The 10,294-nt window shown below is 57.3% G+C and overlaps 1 protein-coding gene across 1 annotated transcript; it reads left to right on the top strand.

Moving 5' to 3' along the window:
• Positions 1–1,188: 1,188 nt before the first annotated feature.
• VSIG10L (V-set and immunoglobulin domain containing 10 like) lies at positions 1,189–10,066 on the top strand. The gene is made up of 10 exons (XM_027079111.1): positions 1,189–1,365; positions 1,447–2,259; positions 2,682–2,975; positions 3,134–3,418; positions 4,391–4,645; positions 5,067–5,345; positions 5,762–6,055; positions 8,518–8,631; positions 8,856–9,010; positions 9,505–10,066. Exons 1-10 carry the CDS (start codon positions 1,272–1,274, stop codon positions 9,574–9,576), a joined length of 2,655 nt encoding a protein of 884 aa, XP_026934912.1. The 5' UTR covers positions 1,189–1,271; the 3' UTR covers positions 9,577–10,066.
• The last annotated feature ends 228 nt before the right edge of the window (positions 10,067–10,294 follow it).

Raw genomic sequence — 10,294 nt, 5'->3', positions numbered from 1 at the left:
TGGACCAAGCTCTTCCCTCTGGCTGTGCAACCTCCAGCAGGTCCCATGATGTCTCTGAGCCTAGTATCCTTGTTTGTAAACACCCAGCTCAGAGCACTCGGAAGTGTTCAGCCTAATGCCTGGGAAGGGGAAGAATTTCGCGCAGTTCCTGGACCACAGCAAATGGGTAATTATTATTTTGGTTCTTGATAAGGTGAGACTTGAAGGACAAGTTGTGGTTAAGCCAGGTTGGAGGGGGTGGGGGAGTGAGCCAGAGCTTTCAGGCAAAGGAAACTGTCCCGGCCAAGGCTGGGAGGGGAGAGCGGGCCTAAGAATGGCAGGGTGTTCAAAGAGGAAGTGCTGGAGGGGGAAAGGAGTGGGTGGGTCTGGGCCACGCAGGGCCTGGAAGTTCTGATGAGGAACTTGGTTGTCTTCCAAGGCCAGGTGCTGGGGAGCCACAGGAGGGCTGTGAGGGAGGGGGCCACTCGGGGGGTAGAAAGACTCAAGGACCATCTGGGGGGCCACGGACTGGAGGGAGGAGGCTAGGCAAGCGGACGGAGGAAGTCAAGGCCTGTGCTGGGGTCTGGCTGGTAGAAAGAAAGGGACGGAGCAGAGAGATTCAGGGGGCAGGAGGGGTGGGATCCAGAGACTGACAGCCGTGAGGGGAAGGAACAAGGGAGGAAGGCTCCCAGCATCCCTCTAGATGGCGGAGCCACACTGGAGATGGAGAATGCAGGAGGGTGGGGTTAGAGGGAAGACTCTACGTTTAGTGGGACATGGGGCATGTTAAGACCTGGGGGTTGAGGAGACACAGTTCCGGCTCTCAGGAGAGAGAACTGGGTGGAAGATAACCCTTTGAGACTCGGCCCTGAGGGCAACAGGGGACCATGGAGAGCAGAGGGGGAGCAGGGTCAGACATGGGTATTTGAAGATGTAGGCAGGACAGAGTGGACCAGACGCCAGGAGGCTGGGGGCGGGGTGCTCTCTCAAAGGGCACCTGACCCTCCTCCAGGAAGTCTTCCTGACTTCACCTCCCCACCCCCCTCCACAAATTTGTTACTAAGTTTCCAGCTGGGACTCCAGTCTCACCGTCTGCCCCCAGGGTGTGGGGAGTGCAGGGGTTACAGCTGGGCCTCCCCTCAGTCGGGACTAGCTGATGAGGACAAGTGGGGTGGGGTGAGTGTCTCAGCCATATTATCTGGGTGGGGGATCCTGGCACCTCCCACTGGATCTGGCTCCCTTCCCCGCCCAGGAAGCTATCCGTCCTGTTGGACTCGTCTAGCCCGGGAGGAATGGGTGCAGGCCCTGGGTCTTGCCCCGGTTTCCTCGCGGGTGCAGCTGGCACCATGGGCACCTCACGGGCTCTGCTGCTCTTCCTGCTGCTGGGTAAGCCCCCCACCCAGCCCCTTGCCCACCATTTCCCTTTTCTGCAGCCCAACAACTCCCTCCCTTCTTTTTCCTCTGCAGCCTCGGGAGTAAGGGTCCTCGCCTTCAAAGGCTCTTCAGGAATTCAGAGAACCAATTTCTCCTCGGACTCAGAAAGATCTTCCCAGGGCCCGGGTTTGAAAGTTCCCTCCATCAAACCCCCCAGCTGGAAATTTCCAGATCAGTCTCCAGGTTCAAAAGCTGATATCCCTCATTCTGAACGGTCTCCTGAGGTGCTGAATTTGAAGGACGTGCCCGGGTCCTTCCAGTCCAGTGTTTCTGCTGAGGGCAAAAAGCTGAAGCTGGACCCCTTCTCTGGAAAACCTGGTTCCAAAGTAGTTCCTCATGCCTCGGGTTCTCGAGTTCCTGCCCCAAACCCGGAGCCTTCCTCCTCTGTTAAGACCCCAGCTTCCAACAGGCAAGTCCCCAATACGAACGTCTCTGTGGAGACCCCAGTTTCAAAATTCTCCCCTGAGGATGCGGGTCTGAAATTCTCTGCCCAGAGCCTGGATTCCAAAGTTGCCTCAAGCTTATCCCCGCAAGTGGGGGGCCCTCTTGCGGTGCTGGTGGGGACCACAATCCAGCTGCCTCTGCTTCCAGTTCCTGGCCTTGGTCCCCCTTCCCCTCTGGTGGTTTGGCGCCAAGGTTCCAAGGTGCTGGCAGCTGGGGCCCTGGGGCCAGGGTCCCCTCTCATCAGCCTGGACCCCACGTACAAAGGCCGCCTACGATTTAACCAGACCCAAGCGAGTCTGGAACTCTCCTCTGCCCAGCTAGAGGATGCTGGGGTCTACACAGCTGAGGTCATCCGGGCCGGGATCTCCCGGCAGATGTGGGAGTTCATTGTGCGTGTATATGGTAAGTGGGCCCTGAGGTCCAGAGTGCTGGCTGCAGGGGCTGCTGTGGGCAGATTACTGCTCTTCTGAGGATGTGTTTCCTGCCCCAGAGGAAGGGGTTCCTAGACAGGGGAGAGAGGACTTCTGGGCTGGAGGGAGGGAGAAGAGGAGCTGGGGGTCAAGACAGGTGCTTGAGGGAAATGGGACCTGGGGACCAAAACTCCTGGGAGCCCGGACTCCCAAGTCCCAGAGAGGGGAGAGCTGGGGACTCAGACTCATGGGTCTGTGAGAAGAAGAGGACTCTTGGGGCTAAGAGGAGGGCTAAGAGGGGGCCTCGGCTGGGGCGAAGTCCTGGGTGTAAGAGGTGGAGGGGGCTGGGGCTCCCTGGTCCTAAGGGACGAGGGGGCTGAGAACCGAGTCCTGAGTCCGTTCCCCCTCTCCCAGAGCCCGTGTCCAACGTGTCGGTGAAGCCTGAGGCCCCGGAGACCGAGGAGGGGGCGGCGGAGCTCCGGCTGCGCTGTGTGGGGTGGAGGCCGGGTCGCGGGGAGCTGAGCTGGACCCGGGACGGACGCGTCCTGGAGGCAGGGGACCCTGCGGGAGTGAAGCCACCCCGGATCCGCGTAGAGGGCGACCAGCTGCTCATCGCGCGCCCTACGCGCAGCGACCACGCCCGGTACACCTGCCGCGTCCACAGCCCCTTCGGCCACGCGGAGGCCGCGACCAACGTCAGTGTTTTCTGTGAGTGCGGCGGTACCTCCGGTCGGGGACAGGGATCTGAGGGCTCAGGCTCCTGGAGTCCCTGGGGAGGAGAGGGCTGGAGGTCCAGTCTCTGGAAATCCTGGAGGAGTCCCAGTTGACCCCGACTCTCGCGGTTCCGACCCCCTTCCTCCGCCTAGACGGCCCGGATCTGCCGGTCATCACTGTCTCCTCCGACCGCGACGCCGACCCCGCCCTCTTTGTCACCGTGGGCAGCAACGTGACCCTGCGCTGCACCGCCGCCTCGCGGCCACCGGCCGACATCACATGGAGCCTGGCCGACCCGGCCGAGGCCGCGGTGCCCGCCGGCCCGCGCCTCCTTCTGCCCTCGGTCCGGACCGGCCACGGCGGCGCCTATGCCTGTCTCGCTGCGAACCCGCGCACCGGTCACCGCCGCCGCTCGCTGCTCAGACTCATTGTGGCGGGTGAGAGCCGCGGGGTGGATGGAGGGGCGGGGCCAGCCAGGAAAGGCGGAGATGCCCGGGAGAAGGGGCGGAACCAGCAAGGGACTGGGATACCCGGGGGGGGGTGGGGGGGGGGGAAAGAGCATGGTGGGGCGTGACCGGCAGGGAGGGGCGGAGATCCCAGTAGAAGGAACGGGGGGGGGGGGATGCACAAGAGAAGGGGAGGAGCAAGGATGGCCAGGAGAGGGGGCAGGGCCAGCACCGAGAGGGCGGAGCTTCCTGGGGATGAAGGAGTAGTCAAGGAAAGGGACTAAGTTGCTTGGGCCAGTAAGTGGGATCAGCAAGAGAAAGAAGTTACCTGGGAAAGGGGGCAGGGTCACGAGAGAAAGGGGTGGAATCATTCTAGATGTCCAGAAAAGGGGAGGGTTCAGTAGGAAGAGGCGACTCGTGGAGTAATCAAAGAGGGGGGCCAGGGCTTCCCTGGTGGCGCAGTGGTTGAGAGTCCGCCTGCCGATGCAGGGGACACGGGTTCGTGCCCTGGTCCGGGAAGATCCCACATGCCGCGGAGCGGCTGGGCCCGTGAGCCATGGCCGCTGAGCCTGTGCGTCCGGAGCCTGTGCTCCGCAACGGGAGAGGCCACAACAGTGAGAGGCCCGCGTACCGCAAAAAAAAAAAAAAAGAGGGGGGCCAAAGTAACCTGGTAGAAGGGGTGGAGCTAGAGAAAAGGTCGGGGTTACGTTTGGAAGGACAGGGATCAGTGTGGGAGGATGAAGTTTCCTTCGGAAAGGGGGGCAGTCAGTGGGGCTGCGACTGCCCACTTAGCCCAGGAGTTGCCGGGGAAAGGGAGCGGGGTCTGCAAGAGAACGGGGCAGGGTCAGTGCCTACAGGGCGGGGCCAGGTGAAGAAGGAGTGCAGTGAACGCGCGAGAGGCGGGGCTCGAGGGGAGCTGGGAGAGAGCTGACTGACCCCTTGAGCTCTCCCTCCCCTCTACAGATCTGCCCCCCGGGTCCCCACAGTGCTCAGTCGAAGGGGGTCCTGGGGATCGCGTCCTCCTCTTCCGCTGCTCGTGGCCCGGCGGGGTCCCTGCCGCCTCCCTGCAGTTCCAGGGTCTCCCCAAAGGCGTCCAGGCGGAACCGGTGTCCTCGGTGCTCCTGGAGGCTGTCCCCGCCCACCCCCGGCTCAGCGGCGTCCCCGTCACCTGCCTTGCTCGCCACCTGATGACCACGCGCACCTGCACTGTCACCCCGGGTGAGAGCTTCTTTCCTGTTTCCCGAGGAGGAGGGGCTATTTCTTTGCTCCATTAGAACTTGAGAAAAGGGGACTTCCTAACTACAGGAAGAGAGATTTCCTCTATCTTTAACCCTACAGAAGGTCGGAGGTTTTCCTATACCTAAAGCAGGGGCGGGGCCAAAATTTCTTTCCTGGACGGAGAGGGCTGACACTTTCCCACGTGTTCAGAGCAATACATGGTTGAGAATAATATGAGTTTCCCAGGCCAGGACCTGGCCTGTCTCACGTACTTCCTAAGTCCTTGTTAAGGAAATCAGATGAATGAATGAGGGATGGAGTGAAAGGGCAGATCTTCCTCTTCTGGCTAAGGTGCCCTATTAGATTCATCAAAGGGCACAGGACCTGTTCTCTTTCTTGATTGGGTTTGTTCCACCCACAGAGGCCCCTCGAGAGGTGCTGCTGCATCCGGTGGTCGAGGAGACACAGTCAGGGAAGGTGGAGGTGGCGCTGCAGGCCTCTGGCTGTGGCCCCCCTTCTCGAGCATCTTGGTCCCGGGAAGGGCGGCCCCTGGCCTCCAGCGGCCGCGGGCACCTGCTGCTCAGCCAGGATGGGCAGAGGCTCCTGATCGGCAACTTCAGCCTGAACTGGGACTTGGGAAATTACTCCGTGATGTGCAGTGGGGCGCTGGGTGCTGGGACCGACAGGATCACCCTCACTGGTGAGCCCCATCCTTTCCCGGAACCCAGGTCCTCCAGCCCTCTCTTCTCTCAAACCCAGGAGACTGGGATTCCAGCCTGTTCCTCCCTCAGACCAAGGAGTCCAGGCCCTCAGTTCCCTCCTCCCTCAGACACAGAAATCTTGGTCCCTGGCCTCCGCCGACCCCAGACCCTAGAACTCCCACCCCCAGATCCCTGACCCGTCAGGGAATCCTGGACCCCAGTCACTTTTTCCATGAAACCCTCAGACCCAAGAGTTTGGGCCCCCAGTCCCTTCCTTTCTTAGACCCAGGAGTTGGGGTCTCCAGACCCTCTGCGCCTGGGACCTAGGAGTCCAGGCCCGTGGCCCCCTTTCCTCTCCCTGCTAGGACCCATGAATCCAACCCCCACCTTGATTCCACCCCCGCCCCCTCCCCAGGACCTTCTATCTCCTCATGGAGGCTGCAGAGAACCCGGGATGCAGCAGTGCTGACTTGGGATGTGGAGCGAGGGGCCCTGATTAGCAGTTTCCAGATCCAGGCCCAGGAGAGCCCTGACCTGAGCAGAGCCACCATGTCCAAGGACTGGACCTCCCTGCTCACCCTCGGACCTCGGGATCGCTCAGCTGTGGTGCCCCTCCTTCCTCAGAAGCCCCAGGTCTGGGTCTTTCGTATCCTGCCCACTCTGGGGCTCCAGCCAGGGACCCCATCCGACAGCCGGGTCTACCGTGCCGGTGAGTTGGAGCCGCTGGGCTTCGTCCTGGGCTGAGAAGCCCTTGTCGTGGGCTCCCTCCTGTCAGTCTGTTTTGTTGGATCTTCCTTCTTTCTCTGTGTTAGTTTCCTGGGGTTGCTGTAATAAGGTAGCATGAACTGTGTGGCTGGAAACAACAGAAGTGTATCTCTCCTAACTCTGGAGGCCAGGAGTCTGAAATCAGGGTGTCTGCAGGGCCGTGCTTTCTCCGAGACTCTGCGTAGCCTTCTTGCTCGCCTCCTTCTAGCTTCTGATGGTGACGGTCAATCCTTGGCACCACTCCAGTCTCTGCCCTCAGCTTCCCACAGCCTCCTCCTCCCTGTGTGTGCCTCTGTCTTCTTTTTTTAAAATATAAATTTATTTATTTATTTGTTTTTATTTTTGGCTGTATTGGGCCTTCATTGCGGTGCACGGGCTTCTCATTGCGGTGGCTTCTCTTGTTGCGGAGCACGGGCTCTAGACATGTGGGCTTCGGTAGTTGTGGCGCGCGGGTGCGGGCTTAGCTGCTCCGCGGCATGTGGGACCTTCCTGGCCCAGGGCTTGAACCCGTGTCCCCTGCATTGGCAGGCGGATTCTTAACCACTGCGCCACCAGGGAAGCCCCGCCTCTGTCTTCTTGTAAGGACACAAGTCTTATCAGATTAGGGCCCACCCTCATGATCTCATCTCGACTTGATTGGTTGAATTGTGTCTCCCCCCAGAGACACTGTAGTCCCCTTTTATCCTCGGTTTTGATTTCTGAGGTTTCAGTTACCAGGGGTCAACCGTGGTCTGAAAATATTCCATGGAAAATTTCAGAAATCGGCGATTCGTAAGTTTTAAATTGCGTGCCTGAGCAGCGTGGTGGACTCTCACGCTGGCCCCCTCCATCCCACCTGGGATGTGAATCACACCTTTGTCCGGAGTATTCTGCCTGTTTGAAACTGTCTCAGTTATCAGCTCAACTGTCACGCTATGTCAGTGCTTTCGTTCAGGTAACCCTTATTTTAGTAATGGCCCCAAGGCGCAAGAGTAGTGATGCTGGAAAAAGCATAGAATACGTAGGGTTTTGTACTATCCGTGGTTTCAGGCATCCACTGAGGGTCTTGGAATGTATCCCCTGAAGATAAGGGCAGGGGGAACTACTGTATACTGACGTCCTGACCCTCAGTACCCGTGAACATGACCTTCTTTGGAAAAGAAGTCTCTGCATATTATCTGGATTACATCTGCAAAGACTCTATTTCCAAAGAAGGTGACATTCACAGGTACTGAGGGTTAGGATATCACTGTATCTTTTTTGGGGAGACAGTTCAACCAGCAACACTCCCCAACTTCTAAGTATTGGATGTGTCAGCCCTCAGCCCTCTTCTCCACCTATATTTCTCCCCAGTGTGGCCTGTCCACTCTCATCACCTTATATATCATTAATACTCAGATGACTCTCAAATGTCTGATCTCCAGCCCAGACCTCTGAACTCCAGACTTGACATCTTCACTTTGGATGTCCAGCTGGCATTTCAGACTTTACATGTCCAAAATAGATCTCTTGAGGTTTTTTTCTCCCAAACTACACCCTCCCCCCCACCCCCCACCAACTCTCCAGTCTTCCCATCCTGGGACAGGGCACCACCCAAGTGCTGACATCACCTCCAACATCCCAAATACCAGCAGGGTCCCATCGCTTCCTTCTGAAATGCTTTCCCAATCCGTCCACTTCTTTCCATTACACTCTGGTCAGACACCACCGTCCTCTCTTGCCTGGACGGCAGCAGCCATTTACCTGGTCTCTATATGCCCCCTCTTGCCCTCTTACAATCCATTCTCCAGGTAGAAGCCGAAGTTATGCAAATCCGATCACGTTGTTGCCGCCTTGCTGAAAAGCCTTTTGTGCCTAGGCTCTGGCCCCTGTTAATCCCTCTAACTTCATCCTTTACCTCTTCCACCTTCATTCTGTGTCATCCACCCACAGTTTTCATTGAACGCAGAAAACTCTTTCCTACCTCTGAGTCTTTGCATGTTCCGTTCCCCCTGCTTGGAACACCCTTCCCCCTGTTTAGCATGCCCGGCTCCTTACTCCCCAGGTCTCTGCTCAAATGTTCCTCAAGGACCTTCCGTCACCCACTTTTCTAAATGTCACCTCCCCTTCCATATTTTCTATCATAGCTCATTGATTTTTTCTTCTGAGCACAATCTGAAATTATGTTATTTATTTGCACATTCGTTTCTGATTTCCTCCTAAAAGGAACCCTCGCGATAGCAGGTATCTTCGTTTGCTCACCAACGGAGCTTCACCACCTGGCAGAACGCCAGGCACACCACATTCACTAAGGAAATGTTAAAGGAATTGAGAGTGCTGGGGTCCCAGATTCCTGAGTTCTGACGGGGGGCTGAGGCAGGGGGCTCAGGAAACAGGTTCAGATTTGGCCCCCGCTCTCCTTATCCTCCTTCTCTTGGTCTCTTCCAGGCCCCATCCTGGGCCCCGGGGCCATCGCTGGCATCGTCCTGGGCTCCCTACTGGGCCTGGGACTCCTGGCAGCACTTCTCATCCTGGGCATCTGCTATCTGTGCCGCTTTCAAGGTGAGTGAGTGACCGAGTGGTAGGTTCCCTACAAAGAGTCCCATTGGTTCAGCATCTGAACCAATCAGCAGCAGTTACCTCATCCAACCTGCCTGCCTACCTCCATATCAGCCAATCAGCGTAAGGCTCCACCTCTCAGCCCAGTTTCCCTTGCCGTTGACTGCGTGGGGGTGTCAGAGCAGCCAATCAACTGCTTCTATTTCTCTTCCTCCTCCCTTTCCCAGGAAAGACTCCTAACAGAAAGAAGAGTACGCCCAGGTTGACCCCTGTATTCACCGTACCGGAAAATAGGATGCAGAGCGTGACCCCAGAGCAGACCCCACAGCCTCTGCCCCTCGAAGTTCCTCTGAAGGACCCTAGCCCAACCAGAGCCCACTCAGTGAGTGTGGGTGCCCCAGTGTCCTGGAATGGGGTGGAACTTTTTTGTGTTTTAGTCAGGCAGAGGAGATGGTTTGAATTCTCTTCCTCCAGCTTTTCTTATTGGTTTACAAAATTGGTAGATTTTCCGTCTTTTTTTTTTTTTTTAATATATAAAAGTTGGACAGGACTTCCCATCCAATTTTTATATATATTAAAAGAAGTGCGAAATTCCAATTCCTCCCCCGCCAAATGAAGGAAAACGCCTTCATTCTTTTCCATAAAAATTGGCAAAACTTCCATTTTCTCTCCGAAGTGGGATAGAACGTCTTCTTCCCCATAAAATTTGGGTTGTTGCATGTCTTATCTCTCCCAAGGGTGGCTAGACACTTTTTCCTCCTTGCAAACGGAGGGAACTCAGCTAATTTTGGAATGGTGCGAGCTAGCTCTAGAAAAGGGTGAGTTATGTCACATCCAGGGCAACCCCTGAAGTTGTCCCCCTTCCCTCCCTTCCAGGCCTCTGGTCCGAGGACAGTCAGCTTTCCACGTGGGGACCCCAAGATTGCTCGGACAGCCACGCACGTGTGACCAGGGCTAGTGGCCTGCTCTGCGCAGGACTTTTGGGGCGGGACTTCCTGTTTCACTCCAGCAGCAGTAGGGGAACTCCTGTCCTGTTGTGACTGAAGGTTGGACCCGTAAGGTGGGACTTCCTGTCTCCCTCTCTCAGCGCAGAAGACTCGCCTTGTATTTGTGCAGCTAAGGAGATGGGACTTCTGGGCTAGGAGGGACTCCTGCTGACCTAACAGTGTGACCTGCACAACCTCCAACCAGTCAAGGGCCTGTGGCCGACTGGGAGGGCTTGCTGTGCTGCCCCGAGCTGGAGAGGGCGGCCTGCCTCCATTCTCTAGAAAGGTCTTCCTATGTCAACGTTTGCCTGCTTCAGGCCACACTCCATCCAGCTCCCGGGGTCTTCCTCTTGGATCAGATCGCGTTCCTCTTCTCTTTAAGCCCTTCTATGGCTGCCCGTTGCCCTTCAGATATTGTCCAAACTCCTCATCATGACCTTCAGAGTCTTGTGGTTTGGCCTCTGTCAGCCTCTCTGACCTTCCCTTCCAGAAGTTTCACCCCTGCTTCTCTCCACCATACTTAAGTTTGCCTCCAGGCCTTTGCTCCCAGAGTGTATCGTGCCTGGAGCAACATTCTTTGCTCTATGTCATTCATTTTTTTTGCGGTACGCGGGCCTCTCAGTGTTGTGGCCTCTCCCGTTGCGGAGCACAGGCTCACGCACAGGCTCAGTGGCCATGGC

This window comes from Aethalodelphis obliquidens, unplaced genomic scaffold, assembly GCF_003676395.1.
Source record: "Aethalodelphis obliquidens isolate GAN/ISIS:26980383/991018 unplaced genomic scaffold, ASM367639v1 scaffold43, whole genome shotgun sequence".
NCBI lineage: Eukaryota > Metazoa > Chordata > Mammalia > Artiodactyla > Delphinidae > Aethalodelphis > Aethalodelphis obliquidens.
The sequence above is the reverse complement of the archived record's forward strand: the minus strand, read 5'-3'. Positions and strand labels throughout refer to the sequence as shown.